The sequence below is a fragment of the Rana temporaria genome, chromosome 13 (assembly GCF_905171775.1).
Source record: "Rana temporaria chromosome 13, aRanTem1.1, whole genome shotgun sequence".
NCBI lineage: Eukaryota > Metazoa > Chordata > Amphibia > Anura > Ranidae > Rana > Rana temporaria.
In genome coordinates this window covers 32,565,698-32,589,977 of record NC_053501.1, presented here as the reverse complement: position 1 = coordinate 32,589,977, position 24,280 = coordinate 32,565,698, and the positions used below count along the sequence as shown (strand labels likewise).

General features: G+C 41.9%; 1 protein-coding gene across 3 annotated transcripts in view; it reads left to right on the top strand.

Moving 5' to 3' along the window:
* The window catches only part of SYNE2 (spectrin repeat containing nuclear envelope protein 2), a 431,618-nt gene that overhangs the window by 336,851 nt on the left and 70,487 nt on the right, over nt 1–24,280 (top strand). For all 3 annotated transcript variants that reach the window (XM_040333402.1, XM_040333400.1, XM_040333403.1), the window contains 10 exons: nt 300–446; nt 1,887–2,057; nt 4,088–4,221; nt 5,912–6,116; nt 11,355–11,534; nt 14,490–14,624; nt 14,714–14,868; nt 16,919–17,066; nt 19,816–19,910; nt 21,986–22,220. In XM_040333402.1, coding sequence (XP_040189336.1) covers nt 300–446; nt 1,887–2,057; nt 4,088–4,221; nt 5,912–6,116; nt 11,355–11,534; nt 14,490–14,624; nt 14,714–14,868; nt 16,919–17,066; nt 19,816–19,910; nt 21,986–22,220 — 1,605 coding nt within the window. The remainder of the gene's footprint in view (nt 1–299; nt 447–1,886; nt 2,058–4,087; nt 4,222–5,911; nt 6,117–11,354; nt 11,535–14,489; nt 14,625–14,713; nt 14,869–16,918; nt 17,067–19,815; nt 19,911–21,985; nt 22,221–24,280) is intronic.

The window sequence follows — 24,280 nt, the reverse complement described above, 5'->3', positions numbered from 1 at the left end:
CTTACAGCAAACTGGGGCATGATATAACTACGGTAAATACACAAATCAGTGAAATTAGGATTTGGCAAATACATACTGTAAAATCTTTTACCTATTGTTTACTGGACATTTGTTCTACTGCTGGTAACAACATAAATAGAGGGGGTGAACTAAACAATCACTGACTGTGTGATATTGCCTGGTGGTAGTGGTACAATAAATATATTAGTAAAGATGGATTTTATCAATAATAGATGTGGTAGAGCAACTGTTGTGTATAATATAATATTGTCACTTTAAAATATTCACTTGGCCTGCAGGAGCTGGAAGAACAAATCAAGGCCAAGTCCAATGTGCTGGAGGAATTGGAGAGGAGTGGACCACCAGCAGGGGATCACGGCGTATTCCAGCAAGGTTTATTGACCTCAGAAAACCTCATGAAGAAGAGAAACGCTTTTGCGAGTCAGGTCTGTATCTCCTTATCAGACTTGGTAGAACGGAGCTATGCGCCCAGAAGAACAGCTCAAACAGTGAATTTTTATGTAATTAGTATGTCTTTCATGTCTAGCTCACCGTTCAGAAAACAGGATGGCAATTAGTGAGATGTCCTGCTATCATAAAATTAAATGGAGGACATGCATGCTTTTTAATAACAAATGTATTTAAAAGTTGCACTGAAACCATAAATCAGTTTAGCCCCGATTTTCCCTTCTTTGCCCATTAAAGCATATATAAATCCAAAAGCAAACATGTAATATAGTCAAGCTTACCATTCCATGTAATGGCTGCATTCATTTTTTTTTTTTAAAGCATTTTCCTTTATTTTCACCTGGGGATTCTGCCAGTTACACACTTGCTGTCCTAGGGTAACAACACTCACTCACCCTTCTGGACCAGAATCATAGGATATGGCCACAGAACCCCATCCTATTCTTAATGTCCATAACCCAAACGGGCATGGTTCTGTAGTCCTCTGAGCTGACTAAGAGCAATATAACTGATGAAGGCACAGAACATTATCAGTTCAATCTTTAGGTATTTTGCAAAGTTATTGCAGGGGCATCTGCTGGGGGGTCATTTTCACATGGTGCACGCCACAATCTGCCAACAGCCCTTTCCGTATGCGGGCAGGCTGGGTGAAATCAGGGCAGCATCTTTTTTTGCTGGAATAGAAACCTATGTATTTATATAACATTTCACTATGTTGCATTCCCTAACAGGAGCTCACTGGATTTATGGCAGATCAGCAGATTTTTTTGTGTGTATTTACAACATTATTAAACATGGGACGAAAATGCTGTATATTTAAGAGATGTACTGATCGTGGTTTTTGTTTAGCCCTGATATACACTTTTAGTTTAAAAAAATAAATATAAGGTAAATGTGATGCATTTTAAATTTATGTAAAGCAATTGAAGTCATTTTTGTAGGTTTACATGCATAGGGTCACAAACACAGAGACAATTATCACAAATGATTTGCTAAATCCAGCTATAGACTAATGCCGAGTAGTCATGAATCTACGACCACAGCTCTCCCTCTAATGGGCAGCTGTGCATCCATACACAGTCCAACTCCCGACCAGTTTAGCAGATTTTTGAACCGTTAATGGTTAGGCTGAATGTACCAAGTTGATCGATCAACTTGGGTAAAACCAGCCAGCTGGGTTCTCTTGCAGTTATCACTAGTGGCTGCTATAGCTGCTAGTGATAATCTTCTTCCAGCGGGCACAGCTTGCCCTGCCTGGAGAAGACCATGGCCTCACATGAGGGAATCCCGCATCAACACTGTTTTTGCTGATGGGGGATTTGAGCTCTGTGTATGGCCATCCTTACCCACTGACTTATTTTTCTTTTACATTTTGTAGCTGTGTAAATCTGTGTAATTGTTGGTGTTGTGTCTTGCAGGTTGCCGATTTGAAGACCTCTATACACTCGTCGTTGAGACATTGGAAGACATACAACGAAAACTATGAATGTGTGAAGAAAATGTTGGTCAAATTATTGTATGTCGTTTGTCAAGCCAAAAGACCCATATCATCATTGAACTGTCTGGAGCAAAATCTGACGATACTGCAGGTACCATCCCTTGTACATCATAAATACTTGGTCACTTTGTGGTCCAAGGAATCCTGTCAGCTGACAACAAGGTATCGGACACTAATTTTCTCATTGAAGGGGCTCTATATTTCTTCTCATGAAAACAGAGCAAATTAAGGGAATCTTCCATGCCTGGGATATTTGTATATCTAGCATAATTAACAGTAAGCCATGAGTTCATTATAGTGTCACTAATCAAAATACATAGTTATTTCCTACTATGCACATTGTAGGTTACTGTTTATGGGCCAGTGCATTCATTGCAAAAATATCAGGCTTATTAGGGAAGATTAATTGTAAGGTGCTCTAGGGGCACCTATGGGACGATTCATAGATATCTCCAGATCCACCAATATTCAGCTGGATGGCAATAAGAAGTCTGATGACAATAAGAAACAACAACTATTGATCAGACTGAATAGAAATGTCATCCTGATTGCTATTTTCCCATCTGATAAGGAGTTTTTCCTTCTTCTCTGTCCCACTTCTACAGTTGAGCCTAGTACACAAGGGCTGAATGCCAGGCGGCATCGGCCGATTCAATAGAAACCGCCCAACGTGTACAGCGGTCGGTCCGACAGAAGCTGGCCATTCGGCCGCTTTCAGTTGAAGGGGTATGACCAAAAAAGGTCTGCCAACTGGCAGCTGATCAGGCCTCTCAGCCAAAGGCTGGGAGCACTGACCGATGTGTTCTGGCAGGAGGGTTGTCCCCATTTCAGAACACAGCGACTTAGCAGGGTAAATTGATGCACTAACCTTGCATAGTTAGTACAGCGGCTTGTCCCGAGCTCTTCATTTTTTTTCATTCAGCCCTCTGGTTTAAACAAACAAAAGTGTGTACCAGGCTTTAGGCTGTCCATAGATGATTCACCTTTTTTTGATATGCTAGAGGCAGGGATGGACTGACTATTGGGACTACAGGGAGTTTCCCGGTGGGCCGATGGCTCAGTGGGCCGGCTTCAGTGACAGCCGCCCCCCTCTGCTCCTCTGTCTCTCCCTTCCCACAGTTCTCACCTCCTCTCCCTCCCCGCAGCGTTCACCTGGGGGGAACAGAGAAGCAGGGGGAGGACCAGAGGAGCATGGGGGACGACAGAGGAGCATGGAGGAGGGGACAGACAGCTGACTCAACAGCTATGGCCTGGGAGTTTCTCACTTCTGCCTAATCTTGTCCCATAAGGGGGGGCACGGAACGGATTCTTTGCCCCGGGTTAAATAATGTCTAGCTTCCCCACTGGTACTGCCTATAAGAGGACCAGTACCAACCGTTCTACTCTAATAAAAGTGGAATGGCTAGTGGCTAGTGAAGGGGGAGAGGGGGCTTGTGTGACTGGAGGGGGGGTTGCGGGAGTTGCCCGGCTGCCATGGGAGAGACCTGTCAAAGTGGGCCAGTCTGGATGAAGTCCAGGGCCAAATTTCTGTCCCAGTCCAGCCCTGGCTAGAGGGCTGATTGAACAAAAGTTAACGGATTTCCCCATCCACACATGTGAGTTTGATGGAGGAATGCTCCTCACTGTGCTATTTTATTTTGACAGTGGGGACTCATCTGCTGTCAGAATACACTGATCAGCGCTGTAAATAAAACATTTTCCAACAGTCCCGTTTGACAGAAGTTGATCGCATGCGAGAATGGCCATAGATGGGTCACAATTCGGCCAGTCCCTGCTGAACTGTCTCCATTTCGGCCAGCTAAACCTGTATGCTTGACAGCCAATCAGACAAGTTTATGAAGCTTTCTGTGGCACTGAAACTCTTTACGCAAGTGCAGTCAGAGTTGGCTTCCAGGTTTTATTTTAAATAGGATATATGTGATGTGTTTTACAATGCTTTGCACATCCACATTGTTTTTTGCACTGCTGATGAATACCCCAAAAGCAACATGTGATCATTAATTTGGATAAAGCCATAACATCAGACATAGGCAATAATCTATATTTGAATTATGAATGTGTGAAAAATGTAGGGTTTTAAAGGGTTATCCCACTACTTAGAATGTATTCCCTGTTCTTTAGACCACTCAGGAGCAGGCTGAACAACATGAGGAAAACTGGTCCAAAATGAGAGCTGCTCTTAAAAGCATGGAAGGTCTCTGCAGCCCTTCAGCCATTGCCATTCTGGGACAGGATTGTAAAGAAGCTGAAAGCAGGTTAGTGTGTTTTATATATTTTTTTATCTTATTTGGGTTTACCAAGTGCCATAGAAAGTTTTACCTGGACCACATAAACACGGGTCCTTGTTTCTTGCAAGCTTGGCTGATGGTGGTGCTAAAAAAAAAAGGACTGACCAACTCCGTATTGTAAGCTAAGAAACAAGCTTTCAAGTCCATTCCAGAGCAGAGGACCTCAACTGGCGGATCAGATTTGATCGGTCTGCTTTGTCATTGAGTTTGTTCCTCCTGTGTGGAATTGAGCACTCCCTATTGCCTTCCAGTATATATATATATATATATATATATATATATATATATATATATATATATATATATATATATATATATATATATATATATATATATATATATATATATATATATATAATATAATCTCCTTCACTTATCATACAGGTTATGTACTGGTTTTCTCCAGGGGAAAGCAAGTAACTTGGTTACTTTTGGGGAAAACCTGCTTTCTTCAACTACCCAAAGGAATTTTGTTGCACCTTACTGGATATTCTTATTATTTTCAGTAGACATTGTAGATGTTGATGGTATTGTAGATGCTGGAATGTGAACCCTCTCTGGCCATTTGATATACCTCCCAGGGACTCTATTGGTCAGTTCTCTGCACAGAGTTCCTGGGTCTGTGTCAGAAACCATGAATCGAACCGAGACAGAAGTACAGTTAAATCACACTTGTTTAATTATAATAATAATAATAAAAAGATAAACAGAGTAAGCGTAGACAAAACATAGCGAAAGTTGAGGAACCGGATCGGATACTCAGACAAGCCAAAGGCCAGGGAGCCAGAGATGAACATAGTAGAACAGCAAGCAGGATCAGGAGCCAGAAGGGATGTCGGCCAAGCAAAGTCTTTAACAGGAAACTCTGTGATGTTGACCAAGGCGATGCAAGCAAGCAAGTGAAGTGGAAGGCTTAAGTAGGCAGGACTGAGGAGTCGGATCATCAACAGGTGAGTCACTGTGGAGAGATAGGAGCTGGCAATTAGCCAACAGTTGAGCGGCCAGCTCAGAGAAGGAAGTAAAAAAATGTTTTGCTTTGATATACAAGCGATGTCTTGATATAAGAGTAGCATCATGTCACAACTGAGTATAAAAAAGAAGAGAAGAGCCTCTAAGTCTAGCAATATGGTTACATTTAATGAAGGTACAACATTTAGCAACTTATTGCTAAACTTAGAGGTGCCTCTCTTCTCTTTTATACCCTGACGTGATCCAGCGGCGGCTACTGCATCACTCGGCCCGGCCCCCCGGCGTGACGTGTCATTGGATGTGATTGACAGCAGCGCCAGCCAATGGCTGCGCTGCTTTCAATCCATCCACTGTAGCCAATCAACGGCGAAGAGGATGTCGGGTTGAGCGCGGGACTTTCAAGGGGTCAGGTAAGTATAACGGGGGGGCTGGGGGGGGCGGTATTGTCGGATGTTTTTTCACCTGCATAGAATGCATTAATGTGAAAAAACTTTTACCTTTTACAACCCCATTAATGGGAGTACAGACAGCAATAAAAACTGACAGATGTTCTAATCCCTCTCCACTCTATCCAAAACTAAAAAAAAAAGTTTTGCCTTTAGTTATACTTTAATATTGCGTTTGCTTCAAATTCAGTTTTCAGTTTAATTGCTACAATTTCAGTTTTTTTTAAACTGTGCAATGACAGGTGGACTCCAGTGAATGAGGAACTTTCTAGTGAGCTACAGTCAGCTGGACTTTTACTGCAACTATGGGAAGCCTACAGTGACTCCTACCAGAATCACACCCGGGACATGGAACAACTGGAAGGAAAGTGTCAGCAGCTACTCTACGCTAAACTCTCGGAAGACAAACAAGCTGACACCCTACAACAAAGAATTCAGGATCTACAGGTAACATTATGGTTTGCAGCCTACTATTAAAGGGCTCTTTTTTTTCTTTTTTTTTTCAGGTGGGCTTTAATGATGAAATTCTGCAACATTTTAGCAAAAACTCCAGTCAGGACAAATCTCCTAAATACATATTTAATACTGCATGATGGGAATTTCTTTAGTATAAGCTATGGAAATCTCTAGAGTGAAGGGTTAAATGAGGTCCTAAACTATGGAAGTTGTGTTTTAAAAGGGCTAGCACCTGTATCTCTGTAGCCTAATCTTCCTCCTATGATTGCTTTATCATGGCTCAATCTGCACTGTGTAGAGGTGGCCACTTTGGTACAAGCCAGGTTTGTCAAGGTTGCTCCACCATTTGGTGGATTCTAATAACTTATGACATATATTCTTGACACTCGGGCACAACTTTCTCTCCAGCAAGGAGTAGCACAGTAGTGACCTCAATAAATCTCACTCTGGATCTAATGAGACCAGTAGTGATTTATAGGTAGATTCAGGTAGGGGCGCGCATATCTAAGGCGGCGTAGCCTAGCGTGTTTACACTACGCCGCCTTAAGTAAGAGAGGCAAGTACTGTATTCTCAAAGTACTTGCCTCCTTACTTAGGGCGGCGTAGCGTAAATGCGGCGGGCGTAAGGGCGCCTAATTCAAATGTGTTGGAGGGGGGCGTGTTTTATGGTAATGAGGCTTGACCTCACGTTTTTGACGTTTTGTTTTTACTGCGCATGCGCCGGGTGCCTACATTTCCCAGTGTGCATTGCGGCTAAGTACGTAAATCCCGATTCGCGGACGACTTACGCAAACGACGTAAAAAATTTGAATCTCGCGGCGAGAATGGCGGCCATACTTTAACATTGTTATTCCATTTAATAGATGGAATAACTTTAGGCCTGCTAATGCCTTACGGAAACGGCGTTAATTTACTGCGTCGGCCGGGCGTACGTTTGTGAATCGGCGTATGAACTAATTTACATATTCTACGCCGACCGCAATGGAAGCGCCACCTAGCGGCCATCCGAAAAATTGCAACCTAAGATAGGACGGCGCAAGCCATCTTATCTTAGATATGTTTAAGCGTATCTCTGTTTGAGCATACGCTTAAACATAAGTCGGCGTACATTCTGAGTTAGGTCAGCTTATCTACTGATAAGTCGGCCTAACTCTTACTGAATCTACCTATTTATTTCTAACCCTGCAGATCTACAACCATTAGGCTCAATGCTCAGGAAGCACACTGCTGTTTTTCAGGTTTTCCTGGCTTAAGGTTTCTCAGGATACCGCTTGGCCATGATTTATATAGTATAGATATTCCCTATGAGATAGCAAATATTAATTTCTTGGGTTCAGGTCCAGTTTAAAAATGAATTCCCAGCAGCGGTGTAAATTTGCCAATGTGTTAAATGATCAGTGTCGCTTTACAATGTATTATAGACTTTTTGGAGGACATGCTGGCCAAGACTGTATTGGAATATTTTCTTTTGCTAAAGAATGAATTCAGATCCCAAAACAAGTATTGGAGGCAGATAAATACTCCAGCCGGACAGGTTCCTTACTGGATTTCTTAGGCGTTCTATTTCTGCGGTTGTCATATTTTCATGGGGATTTTTTTTTTTGTACTCGTAATACAAGCTCAACCCTTTTCTCTTAATTTTTTGTGCTTCTGTTTTGTCACATCAAATATGTTTATAGTGTATATCTTTCTCTGCAATACCTGTACATATTCTCATGTTTTGTCTTTTCTCAAAAATGCAAATACTAGAAAAAAAAAAGATTGATCCTGCCAGAAATCCGGAGATTTTCTAACTTTTGTACTGAACTGACAGAACTGCTTTGGCTGCTCTAAAATCCCAAGCTTTGACTGAGTCCCCTCCCTTTCTGAACTACAGACCCCCCCCCCCTCTATTATGTAGACAGGGTATTCTGTACTTGTGCAGAGGCTAACTTGGCAGGATCAACAGATATTTTTCTGTACTTGCTTATTTTTTTTAATGAAAATGTACTTGTAGAGCTGTACTAAATTAAAATGTTTTAAAAAAATTTTTTATTTGTATTTGCTGCATAGACATACTGTACACTATAAAAAAAATCCCAAAAGAAAGACTAAATGAGAGGGGGGTAAAGGTCTTGCTTGTATTTCAAAATAGCAAGTAAGCTATGAAAATGGGACAACTGCAAAAAGCGTAATAAAAAAAAAAAATTTTGCCTGTTAATTTTACCCAGACATAGGCCCGGATTCACAAAGCAGTTACGCCGACGTATCTCGAGATACGCCACGTAATTGTAAATATGCAGCGTCGTATCTATGCGCCGTGACCACAAAACTAGATACGCCTGAAGATAGGCTTCATCCGACCGACGTAACTTGTCTACGCCGGCGTATCGTGGGCGCATATTTACGCTGGACACATGTGGCGCTCCCATTGATTTTGTGTTCAAATATGCAAATGAGGGAGATACGGCAATTCACGAACGTACATGCGCCCGGCGCAGGCTACGCGCAGTGCGCGGAAGTTCTGTGTCCGGCGTAAAGTTATTCCACCTAAAGCAGATGTAACTCAGCACCAGACGTGCACAGGTCAGCTGGACAGCAGCTGCAGCAGCACCATTACGGACGAGCTGAGCAACCACACTTGCAGGACAACACATCTGTATGCCAACATGCCAGGCAGGGCCGCCATCAGGAACTATGGGGCCCCTTACACAGCTTCAGGCATGGGCCTGGGGGGGTGCTGCCGTGAATTGAGAAAGACTAAATAAAGAAAAATGTATGTATAAAAAAAGGAACTAAAAAGAATAAAAAAAGAAATAAAAATCAAAAACATTTTTTTTTTCTAAAAAAATAAAAAAAAAGGGGACTTGCCATCTGGGGTCCTGTGCTCACATACACCACATACACTTCACATTGGTTTAGCCCAAGTCCACCATGCAGGACTTGGGAGCAGCAACGCCACGCCAAGGCCCCAATGGTGTTGCTGTCCATTCATACCACTTTCACACGGTCGTGGTGATAACCTCTCCCAGACGACCCAAAGTGACACGCCTTGCTGGCAGGAATGTCACCCACATTCACACACCAGTCACACTGTAGCCTGCACTACTGACCGTGTGCAGTGACTACAAAAAAAATAAAAGGGATCATGCCATTGGCCGACATGGCATGCCCTTACTGGAGGACGGCACATACATCTATGCACGACACTCCAAAAAAAAAAATATCGCTCATACTCTGCGCTGCCAACGTCCAGAAAGTAATTTGCCCTCTCGTGGGCCAGGCCTTGTGCCTAGGGTCCGGCTCCTCAATAGCCGTGGGGACGACTGGGGTGGGGGGTCGGTCATCCCGAGGAGGGTCATCCTCTGGCCTGTCGCTCCTGGCAGCTGTTGCCTGTATGCCCTCCAATGCCAAGGCAAATTTGCTGTCAATGGCACCGTCCCAATTAGTGCAGTGGCGCACCGATCCCCCAAAAGTAGTTCCTGTACTACTTCTGGGAACTTCGAGGGGAAATTTGTATGGACAGCTGTGCAGAAACCCACACAGATGCCTGTCAAATCACATCTGAAGTCGGACTGCATTGCCAGGTTGAAATTGTGCGAGTTCAGCTGAAATGGCACGATTTCTAACCTGCACAATGTGAACCTAGGCTGAATCTCAGGACTGGCTGGACAGAAATACAAATCCATATGCAGAAATCTTTCTATATGTGCATTTACCTGTTTGGTGTCCAGCTTTAATTCTGTGATGTCAACCCAAATAGTATTCAATAATACTAGAGTTCAATAAAAATATAAAAGTCAGTATAATAAAATGTCTGGTCCCTTCTGCCAGTGACCTGTATAGTGTTTTCTGGCTCTAGACTAGTCCTGTGTTTGCTCTCTAATCTCAAGGCTTGGCAGCTGGCGCATCTAGACCAGGTCATCCCAGTCTCAGACATTCGTTTTCCTGAAAGCCTCAATCATCATTTCTAATCTCCACCGTGCCGTTTGTGGCTGTCTCTGCTGGCCACAGAAATTAACTCACAGCTGTAATACCCAGATGTCACACAACTTCGCATTCCCATATCCGAAATTAATCTGACTTGAAATGACAGACTCGCGTGCTATGTAAATCGCTGGGAATGCTTACTGTTAATAATCGCCATTTTCAAATGTCAAGCTTTATGAAAAAAATGATACTCTTCTTTGCAATTGTAACGCAATATATCTTCTGTTTACTTGGTAGTACTTTAGTTTATAGAAAATGTTACAGAAAAAAATATTGTCCATCACAAGTCATGAAAACATTTTTTAAGTGCATCTAAAGCCAAAAACTAAATATGATGCAGTATTTATTACCTATACTTAGATTTGTTGGCTGCATTAGTGTTTTCTTTTAAGGCTTTTTTTTCCTTTTATTTTTACATGGTGAATCCTGTCCATAACACACTTCCTGTCCTAGGCTGACATCACTCACCCTTTATTCTCTATAGAGGAGCAACACTGTCGCCATAAGACAGGGAGTAAGTTATAAAAACAGAACATTGGGCCAGATTCAGGTAGAAGTGCGGCGGCGTAATGTATCGTAGATACGTTACACTGCCGCAAGTTTTCATCGCAAGTGCCTGATTCACAAAGCACTTGCAATGAAAACAACGCCGGCGGCCTCCGGCGCAAGGCGGGCCAATTCAAATGGGCGTGTGCCATTTAAATTAGGCGCGCTCCCGTGCCGGACCTACTGCGCATGCTCAGTTTCGCAATTCTAGTCGTGCTTTGCGCGCCGTGACATCATTTTTTCGAACGGCAACGCGCGTAGTGTACTTCCGTATTTCCGGACGTGTTACGCAAACGACGTTAAATTTAAAATTTCGACGCGGGAACGACGGCCATACTTTAGACAGCAATACGATTGCTGACTAAAGTTAGGGCACCAAAAAACGACTAACTTTGCGACGGGAAACTAGACTAGCGGCGACGTAGCGAACGCGAAAATCCGTCGGGAATCGCCGTAACTCCTAATTTGCATACCCAACGCTGGTTTACGACGGGATCTCCCCCCAGCGGCGGCCGCGGTATTGCATCCTAAGACCTGTCAGTGTCCATCACACCTCTACTCTAGGACCACAAGCATTATGAGTATTAATATATTTGCTGGGAAGCATATACATTCTGAAATACTGTTTTAATTCTGCTTGACTTCATATCTTGCTGTGTTTGGGGTATATTGCTGTATGCAAAACACAATGGCTGTTATTTTTGGTGTTTGTAGGTGTTGGAGCAAAGTCTGCAGGCCCTCCGAGCCCACAACCTGCAAGTTTCAGAACTGGCAGACAAAGTGATTCGCCAAAATGCAGCAGCTGCCGATGTGATCTACTCGGAGAGACAAAACGCTTCTCACAGGATTGATCACTTGGAGAGAAGTGTCTCATCAAAGATGGCAGAGTTGAAGGTATTTGAGAAGGAATCCTCCTGATGTATAAATGTGCTGCTGTATACGCATGACGGGGCTTAATGGCTTATACTGTAGCATGGTATTATATTCTACAGTTGCCAATTTAGTGTTTTAGGAAGTGATGTAGTGTTAAATGGAAACGAGAATATTTTTTCAGGCAGCACAGATTTTGACTCTCATTGCAAAGTTTGCCTAAAATTTTGATTCTACTTTTTAATTTTTGCTACATGATGTGGCTTTGGAGCAGGAAATACTTCAGCCAGTTATAATTAGCCAGGTACAGTGATGACTTCCTGTGGACTTGCTCAAGTGGGTTCGGACTAGTATCTGAATACAACTGAGCTCATCCCTAGTAAAGATGTAGGAAAGGGCGGGGCAAGGTTTTTTTTGGACCACTGGGGCCATGTAAATACTGAGGTTGTGTAGGCCAAGGAAGGACCTGATGTGAAGGAACCTGGTATGTGCTCATGACATTAAGTAATCCTGTCGCCAAGTTCTCTTTCACACAAGATGGAGCCTGCTCTGCTTTATTGCGAGCAAGAGTAAACGGACTCTGCTATCCATTTACACACGATTTCCCTCCGATCCACCTAGATGGGGAGGAAGGATGCCCTCCTATTTTGTAGAATGTATTTTCAGGCAGCACAGATTTTGACTCGCATTGCGAAGTTTCACTTTTCAATTTTTGTTACACAATGTGATTTTGGAGCAGGAAATACTTCGGCCAGTTATGATTGGTCTGGTACAGTGATGGCTTTCTGGTGATCTTACTCAAGTAGGTTTGGACTACGATCCAAATACAACTGAGCTCATCCCTAGTGAAGATGTAGGAAAGGGTGGGACAAGACCCCCCACCCATTAACTTCGGGAAGGGTTTTTTGGACCACTGGGGCTCTGTAAGTACCAAGGTAGCGTAGGCTAAGGAAGGACCTGATGCGAATGTATCTGGGTGAACCTGGTATGTGCACTGGGTTAGGTAATCCTGTCACTAAGGTATTTTTCACACAGGGCAGAGCCTGCTCTATTGTAAGAGTAAACGTACTCTGCTGAATGTTTACACCAGATTTCCTTCCAATCCGCCTAGATGAAGAAGGAAGGATGCCCTTCTGTTTGGTTTTTAGTGCATCAGATTGGAGGCAGGGCGGTGTAAATGGTCACAAGTCTGTTTACACCCACCAGTCCATAGAGGTGAATAGACTGTCTGATCAGGTCTGCATGAAAAATTGACAGGTGGATCTCAGATGCTTTGTGTAAAAAGGGGCCTTTAATGTTTAACGAAAACACCCAAATGCAACATTTTTTTGATTAGAGTAGGGAATATATATATATATATATATATATATATATATATATATATATATATATATATATATATATATATATATATATATATATATATATATATATATATATATATATATATATATATATACATTTTCTTTATCTGCCTTTGTTCCATTGGTGAGATTTTTTCACTTCTAGTTCCATAAACAACAGAAATTGGGAGAAGGTCTCTCCAAAGGAATTGGACAGCCGTTACCAGAGTGTCCTCACTGCAAGATCTTTCCTCTTTCTTTGCTCCATTGGCCACTAAAATGTTAGATTTCCCACCATATTCAGTCACATTAATAACGGTCAGCATGAATGAATATATTGAGTGAATCTCCCCAATGGGAACACAAATCGAAAAGAAAACTTGTCATTTTCTCTCCGTTCCCTGCTTCACCCAAATATGAGAAAACATTTGGGCATTACATGCACTTTTACTTTTTGATGGCTTTGGTTTGAAAGAGTAGCATAACATTCATGTCCAAGTAAAAATGATTTAACACAATGTGCTGAGCTTTAATATTGTAAACTGAGCAGTCTACGTGTAAGCAATATTCCATCGCACAAAAGTAAATTTCTCTTCAAGCAAAGAAAATGGTCTGCACAATTACTGTTCTGTTGAAGAGAAGATGTAGCAAAGTCATGAAGCAGCTGATGTTTAAGCTGAAATGTTCTGGATTTATTTTATAAAGAGAAGAGCAGTGCATTTTCCGCCAGGGAATAATTTGCGTTAATATTGCCGTGTTTACCCTAAGAGCTCAATTCAATGGCGTTGTTATCCTACACTTGACGCACCTGAAATGCAGTTCAACAAAATGCCAATGTTTTTAATTAAGGAGTGCACATGACAGTTAAGATGCTGCATTTGACCTCCATTATTTGGATATACAAAAAAGTGTTGCACTAAACATAAATAAATATGCTCATAAAGTGATATAAAACAGTCCAATTATAAAAAAAACTCCAAAAACGAATTTGTGAAATTGCAGATGAATCCAAAAGACCCTCCACCGCCACCACAAGCAATATGGACTCTTACCAGAGAGCCTGGACCCTTTATTATTAAGGGTCAAACAGGCTTAAAGGGGTTGTAAAGGTTCGTGTTTTTTTTCACCTTGATGCATCTGCTCGGCTCGTCCCCAGGATCCTCTTCTTCACGGGGTCTCAGTGTTGATTGGATAGATTGATAGCAGCACAGCCATTGGCTCCCGCTGCTGTCAATCAAATCCAATAACGCGGCTGCCGGGGGGCAGGACTGAGTCATACACTCTGTGTCTATGGACTGTCTTTGCACAGCAATTTTTCAAACACGTATTTTTTTTTGGAAATAAACGGTTTCATAAAAAATTAAAACATTTAGTTAGCCCGATTTGTTTGTATACTATGATATAGGCAACATTTTTGAGGTTACCCATATAGAGTTAGTCTGGTGCTAGAATTATTGCTCTCACTCTAACATTCACGCTGTATGTAACCTGTGTGTATCTGGCTCTGATACTAGCCAGTGCCTCACCAGCCACTGACCTCACCTCACGTTCCTGCTACACACACCAAGAACCTAGGTAGGTCTTTGTAGCTCAATGTATTTAAAAACATTTTTTTTCTAAATATATTTTTTTCTAGCTACTTCAGAAGGAGGTTGAGGCCTTCAAAGCCGATCTAGAAAATCTGCAGTCCTGCGTAAAGTCATCAGCTGATTTTGTCGGCCATGTTTGTCTTTCACAAAAGGAGAAGGAAGAACGTTCTGAACCTATTAAGGTATACTTGAGAAATCTGTCTTTAATTTGATGCGTGTAGGTCATTCTTACCTAAATATAAAAAATAAGCAACATATTCTTTATGTACAGAAGCATCTGTTGGAGCTCAGAGAACGGTCGGCTGACATTGAGCATTTGAATGAAGAAACCTTTACTCTACCTCTGGATGACCGCAGTTTGATGTTGCTGCAGAACTTGAACCGGAGCTGGGAGAAAACAGGAGAAATGGCACTCGAAGATTGCAGGTCAGTACCGTGTAATCCATGTTTGTACACACGATCGGAAGTTCCGATGGAAAATTTAGACAGACTTTTTCCATTGGAAATTACGACTGTTTGTATGCCCATTGGAGTTTTTCCATTGGATATTCCGAGGAATTCTGTCTGAGTTTACATAGAGAACATGTTCTCTTTTCCTCTGATGGAATTCTCTCGGAATTCCGATGTGAGTTTGTTCGGGCTAAAGCCTGATCGTGTGTACAGGGCATTAGTCTACCCTGTCCACACAGTGACCGCTCTGCTGTGCTTTTTCAGTGCAGAAAGAACAGTGTTTTCACCCTATTAAAGAAAGTAGAAAAATATCAAATGTTTGGGTAGGAATAAAGGGTAATAAAACAGTTACGAGGGTAAAAAAAAAAGATTGTATTGATAGAAGTCCCAGAGTTAATTATACAGTAGGTCATTCTTTGCCCATAGTTCCACTTTAAATGCTTGCTGATTGGTGTCCCTTGTATCCTGAAGTTGCTTTTCAAACGTGATAGTACATTTTTCTAAGGCTTTGACAGTATGATTTTGTTTTCTTTCTCATTTGTTCGTATCTAGAGAAAATTGGGTTTTTGAAACAACTACAGTATTGCTATGTGAGTCACTATAAATTGCCCAGACAACTTAAGCATTGTTCTGATCTCATCTGTAGTACATATTAATCTATTATTCCCCCTAAATGATCTGCACTCGGAAACAATCTGGCAAATTTTGATTCGCATCCAACTAAAACGTTGCGTTTCTAGGAAACAAATTATTTGGTAAAAGCTCTGATGACTTGTTTTGTCAATTACAAACAAGGTTTTCATGGGAATCATCCTGTCTTCAGTGTTTATGGAATTCTGAATCATATTTTGCGCACACCTACACTTATTTGATAACAGCAGTTATTAAGAGAAGTATGGCCAAAGCCTCTTTGGTCTTATGTAAAACAAAAAGACCCAAATAATTAGGACAACATTGGCTGCTTGAGGCCGAACGTCTGTCACTGATTAGGTCAGGGAAAAGGGGAAGGGATTTTTCACGGCACTGGTTGGACACGGTATAGTAAAAAGTAACAAATGTTTATTTGACATAAAACGGGTATCATAAAACAACATTTAAAGACAGTCCCTACATTGCACATCAGAGAGTTATAAACAAACTATGTCTGCATGTAAGGAGTCGATCGCCTCTTTGGTCTTACTTGTCATCTGGAAAATGGGAGTGCAGTAACTTGTGACCCAGAGTGGGCTGTCTACTACACCCTGCCCACCCTTCCAGTCCCTGTTGTACTTACCTGGTGATGAGTGGTCATTGCTCTAATTCATCCCAAAGGTGTTCTGTTGGGTTGAAGTTAGGACTCTGTGCAGGCCAGTCAAGTTCCTCCACCCCAAACTTGCTCATCCGTGTCTTTATGAACCTTGCTTTATGCACTGGTGTCATGTTGGAACAGGAAAACTGTTCCCACAAAGTTGGGAGGATGAAATTGTCCAAAATGTCTTTGTATTCTTAAGAGTTTTCTTCACTGGAACTAAGGGGCCAAGCCCAACCTCCGAAAAACAACCCCACACCATAACCCCCCCTACGCCAAATGATCTGGACTAGTGCACAAAGCAAGGTCCATAAAGACATGGTTGAAGCTGTTATAGTTGCAAAGGGTAGGCCAACTCAATATTGGACCCTACGGACCAAGACTGGGATACCATTAAAGTTCATGTGTGTGTAAAGGCAGGCGTACCAATACTTTTGACAATATAGTATATTTGCTTTTAGAGATGTGTTAAAAAAATAAAAATAAGACTACCAGAATGGATGATATGTGCATATGCATGTCCTCAGACACAGATTTTAGAATTTTGTGTTATGGATCTGAATGCACAGTGAATGTTTATGCACCTGTGTGAATGTCTCCTTTGAAAATCTGGGTTCACAGCTGTAAAAAAAAGACAACAAAAACACTTTAAATGCGTTTCTTTTTTATGGATGTGTGAACAAGGCCTAAAATTCAACTTCGGAAAGCTCAATGACCGTAACCATATTTTCCCTCCAGGGAGCATCGGGTGAATGAACTGGACAGAAATAATTTTATTCAAAATTACGAGACCTGGATGCAGTGTGTGGAGAAGATGGAGAATGACCTCACTATGGGAACTGCAGGAACGTATGAAGTGCTGAAGAAGCAACAGGCAATGTATGAGGTATGAGCTGCTGACCATATGATGTATCTGTATTAAAAAATTGGCTATAGCCCCTGCCCACCGCATTCATGTTATACCTTCTTAGCGAACAATACTATAGTGTATTGAAGGTCCTGCTTTGTGTTGATGTGTACTTGATCTAAATACATTGGTTTTAGGTAGCGCCATTACAGAACCCCTCAGTACAATGATAAGGGGAATTTGCGATGGGGAAAAGTTTATCCATCCCTGCAGAGTGTTATAGCCATTTCCCCAACATGTGAACACTCTATTGTCAGTAGCAGTAGTAAGAAATATGGGCCAGATCCACGTAGCCCGGGCGCAACGTAACTTTTCCGATTTAAGTTACACCGCTGCAATTTTTCCAAGTTAGTGCCCGATCCACAAAGCACTTACCTGGAAATTTGCAGCGGTGTATCCTAAATCAGTCCGGCGCAAGGCGGGCCAATTCAAATGGGGCGAGTCCCATTTAAATTAGGCGCGCTCCCGCGCCGGACATACTGCACATGCTCCCGACGCTATTTTCCCGACGTGCTTTGCGCGAAGTTACGTTGCGCCGAGGTTTTGTGAATCGCGACGGGTAAAAAAGAGTTGCGGCGGGAAAAATAAAAAATGTAAAAAAAAATTGACAGCGACGCGGGAAAGACGGGTATACTTTTACATAGGGTACCTTTTACAAAGTGTAAAGTTAGTACACTTACGGCGACTTCACGAAGGGAAAAACCTTTGTGGATCTCCGTAAGTGCTAATTTGCATACCTGACGCTGGTTTACGACGAGAAATGCCCCCAGCGGCGGCCGCGGTACTGCATCCTAAGATCCGACAGTGTAATTCAATTACACCTGTCTGATCTTAGGGCTAGCTATGCGTAACTGATTCTATGAATCAGCTGCATAGTTAGAAACAGAGATACGACGGCGTATCAGTAGATACGCCGTCGTATCTCTTTTGTGGATCTGGCCCTAAATTACCAGCCATTGTATTGCTACTTAAGGTAATTCCAGTGGTGTTAGTAAAAATGGATCTAGAATCAAGACCAAATAGGGGTCTTTAAAGTGGCCACAGCTGGAACATATACGCTAGCTGCTATTACTGACCTTATCCTGTATATGCTAGTTGCCTGGCTGTTTTAGTGCTTTCGGATAAGCTTTCATCAAATGAATTCCCGATCCGCACATACCTCTGGGTCAGTGAAACAAACTATTGAAGACACAAGATGTGTGATGGCTAGACAAAAATAATTTTCAAAAGCTGAGGTCAGCAATCGTAGCCTCCAAATTTATCCTAGCTGAGAAATATTCCTAAACAGAATATTAGAGCACCAAGCGTTAATCCTAAAGTGAATGTAAAATGTAATCATTTTTTCAAATAATAAACATGTTATACTTAACTGCTCTGTGCAATAGTTTTGCACAGAGAAGCTTTGATCCTCCTCCTATGAGGTCCCCTGCCAATGCTCCTGCTCCTCCTCTTCTTGGTGTGCCACCATAGGAAGCTCTTTCCTATGGTGGCACACGTGGTGCGGGATCAATCCCGGGCTGCACTGCCTCTCTCCATAGCCACAGACTGCACAGCTCTGCCCCGCTCCCTCATCACAGGATTTCCCTGACAACAGCAGGAGCTATGGATCTGACCTTTGAGAAGGTAGAGAGCTGCCACTCTCGAGCACGGCACAGGATCATAATCATGGTCAGGCGAGTATAAGGGGGTTGAAGGGAGGAGCTGCACACAGAAGGTTATTTTACTTTATTGCACAAAATTAATTAACATAAAAATCTTCTGCCTTTAGAACCACTTTAAAAAATAATTAAAAAAAAATTAAGTTTATTGTTAATTTTAGTAATACACATAGTTTTTAAACATTTAGAATCATTGTGTGTGAACAGGTTACACCATTAAAAAATAAATAAAAGCATAGTAAGAAAATGGTGGCAACAAGCATGATAAGTTCTAAACAGTTATGCATTGGTTCATCGGGAGCAGACCAATGTTTGACATGTGAGAAGAGTGAGTACGTTTTAGAAGGCTACAAAGTCGGAAAGGAAGGGGGAAGGTCATGGTAGTTGTCCACCACTCTCCTTGTAGCAGTCTGAGCCAGTGGCGGAGTTTGAAAGTGTTATAGATCACTGTAATATAATGGTGTTCTGGTGAGTGTGTTAGACCTCGTACACACGATAGGATCGCCAGAGGACAACGGTCTGAAGGACCGTTTTCATCAGTCCAAACCGATCGTGTGTAGGCCCCATAGGTTATTTAACCTTCGGTCAAAAAAATGAGAACTTGCTTTAAAATTGAACCGATGGACGCCTAACCGATAGGTCAAACCGATCGTTAGTATGCAAAAGCATCGGTTAAAAACCTGCGCATGCTCAGAATCAGAACTGATTTAGATCTACTTGTCACTTTTGGAAGACACATTACTCTTGTATGGATTCACCCACTTTAATTAGTAGTGTTGCTTCTTTCATTTCTATATTGTTTTAGCTGAGTGGGTTTACACTATTAGGCTGCAGCTGAGAAGAGGATGGGATATTTACATTATTGTATGGGGTTGGGGGACATATTTATAGTAATGTATAGAAACCTGTCTGTCCTATTTAAACGTCGTCTGAAGATATGTGCGTCCAAGTTATGTTTGTCAAACTCTCTAAAGCGTCTGTTTTCAGTTCTTTGCAAACCTAGATTATACAATTTTATGTTATGATTATGATTATTTTGAGGTGTCCTATCAATTTATTTTGTTTTGCAGAAGCTGCAAGCTGAAATAGCCATAAATGAACACATTTTGCATGCCTTTGTGACCAAAGCTTTGAGTGTCCTGGAATCAGAGGAAGAAGAAAACAGGTCAGTGGATTTGTTAAAGAGCAGTGAATACAAATAATCCATACTCTTCCAATACTACTGTTAAGAGTGATACTGTCATGCAGGGTCTTCAATTTACTTTACCATCTGGTCCAGAGCAGTGCTTTGGTGCTGGCCTTGGCTGCTTGGTAGCATCACTGAATCTTGGTAGTTGGAGCTACAGGATTGCAGGCTGGCAAGACCAGAAGTTGGTCAGATCTAAGTTGGAGCTTGGAGGGGCGTGAATAGCATAGTGAGAGCTAAATAAAAAATCCAGAAAGGAGCTGAAATAAGAATAGGAGAGAGGAGAGAGAGGCAATTTGTTTGAAACTGAATCTGAAGCCCTTCTCTATTACAATTAATAAGCTAATCTTAATGCCCCACAACTGCCTGCTAGAGTGTTAAATGGGACTTAAATGGGAGGCGTTAAAAGGCTTCAAACGCCTCCTGACTCGTCAGGAGGCTTCAAATTTGAAGCAACGCTAATGCTTCATGTTTTGGTAGTGTGAACAGCACTATGTAATGTCCATTGTATCGTTTGCATAGGAGTTTGAGGGGTGTTTTTAACACCTCTCAAACACCTGCTTTTAATGCCAGGAGTGAGTGGGAATTGATGGAACAGGTGAAAAGGGTTATACCCCAAGCAAGGAAAGTTGAGTCTCTATAGCAGAATGAAGGTATTCTCACCGTGATGTATGCAAGGCTTTTACTGTCAAAGTTATTTTGGGGAATTGTGTTTTCATTTCGATGGCATGGAATAGTTTTGCTTTATAAGGGTCAGCAGGACAAATGTGTGGCTCTCCCCTCGCTTCAATGAAGCATAGAGAGGTATATTGCGCTATGGGACGCAAGCTTGAATTTTGATTCTGAGCTAAGATTAAGATTTGCATCATCAGTTGCAACCTACTCCACTGTTTCTTTTTGGAACATGGAAGCTATGAAAATCTGCAGGACACTACCTTGATATATATGACAATTTACCTGTTTAACAATAAGTCGAATTTCAGTCCTGCTGTTCTGGGTGCCTTGGCTCCCTTTCTGCTAATAGGTTGGAAACTGCTTTCTGCGTAGCCACTGATGGTGTCGACGTCTGCAGCCTGGAGTTATCAGAGTCATTTTTGGCCTCCATAGGTGTTGCTGGGTCCTTTGCCCTCCTGGCTGAGGTTTTTACTATTTCCATGCAAGACTTTAAGGCCCACGTTACCCAGGTAATTGCAAACTCAGATAGTAGAGGCCACATGCCTGCTCCCAGTCCCCTCCAGGAGATCCTGTATGCGATTTACCCACAGGCTTAGTGGCTTCTGAGTAGTTGTCCAATTATTTTTAGGCACTTAAAGGGGTTTTAAAGGTAAAAAAAAAATCCCTAAATAGCTTCCCTTACCTTAGTGCAGTCCTCCTTCACTTACCTCATCCTTCCATTTTGCTTTTAAATGTCCTTATTTCTTCTGAGAAATCCTCACTTCCTGTTCTTCTGTCTGTAACTCCACATAGTAATGCAAGGCTTTCTCCCTGGTGTGGAGAAAGCCTCTTGAGGGGGGAGGGGGTGAGCAGGAGTGTCAGGACGCCCACTAACACACAGCTCCGTTCTCTATCTGCAAAGTAGATAGCGTCCTGACCCTCCTGCTCACCCCCTCCCCCCTCAAGAGGCTTTCTCCACACCAGGGAGAAAGCCTTGCATTACTGTGTGGAGTTACAGACAGAAGAACAGGAAGTGAGGATTTCTCAGAAGAAATAAGGACATTTAAAAGCAAAATGGAAGGATGAGGTAAGTGAAGGAGGACTGCACTAAGGTAAAGGAAGCTTTTTAGGTATTTTTTTTGTTACCTTTACCCTTAAATCCTTTTGGGTGAGCTTAGACCCGAGGAATCAGTCTTCTGCTATTGAAAAAAGTTCAGCTCAGTGGTCTTTAAGAAAAGGATTGTATGCTGGGTACAGAAATCCTATTTTAAATTTCTCTATCCATGTAACACATTTATGAAGGTTTCTGTTAGGTGGCAGATGCTATCTATAATATCTTCATTATCTAAAATTTGATTTTCAGAGCCATGATCTATAATAACTGTATCTTCTTTTTTCAGAGGTGAGGTCATTTTAAAGCTGACATCCTTAAAGAAGAAGTGGCAGAGTGTGATCAGCCTGGTGCAGCAGAGGAACCGAGAGAACACCATTCTACTGAAGCAGTGGAGGCAGTTCAGAGTCTCTAAACAAAGACTTGAAAATAACTTGAATGGGGTGCAGACTGCTCTTTCCAGTGTCAGTCCACAGAGATGTCACAGCCTAATCAATGCTGAAAAACTCCTTTATGATTTTAAGGTGAGTGTGTTCTGGGGATGCTATTGTATAGTAATATTTATCCAAAAATATTTATGATCTCTAGTGCCAGGTTCGTTTTTTTTTTTTGTCCTTTTTCATTTTATTGATAAAGGAAATACTTTGTTAAAGCAAATTCATTTTCAAGGATTATTTAGATATGCATTGCCTATAAAAAAATATTAACTCTGTTGAAAGATTGCATGTTTTATTGCCATAGACTATTAAGTCAGGGGGAATTTTTTTTTTTTTAATAGATTATTTTATTAATTATAAACTTATTTCTGCAGAGTGTTTTAAATTGGTCACAATCAAAAATGCTAAATATTTAGTTGCATACGTATTCACACTCCTGTTAATATGACAAAGCTAAATCATCCCTGGTGCAGCCAAATATTTTCCAAAATCACATAATTTATTAGTAATTCCTTAAATTAGTCACGTTGTTCCTTTATTTTGTTGCGGTGCAAGCCTTTAAGAAAACACACACCTATTAAATAACAAGTGCGCCTAACCATTCTTTTTACCAACAATCTTCTCAATAAAATATGTAAATTTGAGGTATTTTATGCATGCTTTTATTCTCTGTAAAAATCTTCCTTGTGTAGACATCTAGAAGCCCCAAGATTTTTGCTAAGCACCATCTTCTTGGATGAGACTTAAAGGGTCACTAAAGGAAAAACTTTTTTTAGCTAAATAGCTTCCTTTACCTTACTGCAGTACTGGTTTCATGTCCTCATTGCTCGTTTTTGCTTTGAAGTAGCTGTAATTCTGCTGTGATCTCCACACTTCCTGCTTGTCTGGCTCCTTATGAAAAATCTCATGGCAGCCATTTACTGTGGTCCAAGCTGTGTGTCTAAAACTCCTCAGAACCAGATTAATTTTAAAAACAAAACACTGCCCTGGATTTGTTTGTTTTTGTTCTGTGGGTCTCTTTACTTCACAGAAACATGAAACCAGTTTAAAAACGAACGTGAAACTGTAGGCACATTATATAATTCAATTTAATCTATTTTTAATAATTTTTAAAAGGAATCAGTTAACTTTTATGTCTCTATTCCCTGTAAACAGTCATTTCAGCAAAACAAATGTTTTCCCTTTAGTGATCCTTTAAGTGACACTATATAGTATTACCTTTGCTCCTCCCACAGCAGCCACAAAAACAATAGTAGGGAGATGGGGGGAGGAGCAGAGGAGCTGTGCAAGCACAGAATTACTAGAACCATAGGTACTCAACCTTTGGCCCTCCAGCTGTGGCAGAACCACAAGTCCCATCACGCCTCTGCCTTTGGGAGTCATGCTTGTAACTGCAATGCCTTATGCGACTTGTAGTTCTGCAACAGCTGGAGGGCCACAGATTGAGTACCCATGATTTACTAGACCAGGGGTCTCCAAACTATAGCCCTCCAGTTGTTCAGGAACTACAATTCCCATTATGCCTAGTCATGTCTGTGAATGTCAGGCCCCGTACACACGAGGAGACATGTCCGATGAAATCGGTCCGCGGACCGTTTTCATCGGACATGTCTCCTGGGATATTTTGGTCTGATGTGTGTACACACCATCAGACCAAAATCCCTGCGGACAGAGAACGCGGTGACGTGGCGGTGACGCGGCGACGTGCGCAAACCAGGAAGTTCAATGCTTCCACGCATGCGACGATTCAATTCGACGCATGCGTGGGATTTCGGTCCGCTGGTTAGACGTAATAACCAGCGGACATGTCTGATTAGGCGTACTAACCATCGGACATGTCCGACGGACATGTTTCGAGCGGACAAGTTTCTAAGCATGCTAAGAAACTTTTTTGTCCGCTGGAAAACTGTCCGCTAGGCCGTACACACGGTCGGACATGTCCGCGGACCAGTTTCAGTGGACATGTCTCCTCGTGTGTACGGGGCCTTAGGGTTTTGTAATGCCTCATGGGACGTGTAGTTCCGTAATGGCTGGAGGGCCGTAGTTTTGAACTAGACACTTCAAGTAGAGGAAAAGGCTTTGTTATGCAAGGAGGGGGAGGGGCTCTGCTATAGTACAGACTGTTCCTGCATGAGTCAAATTCTCTA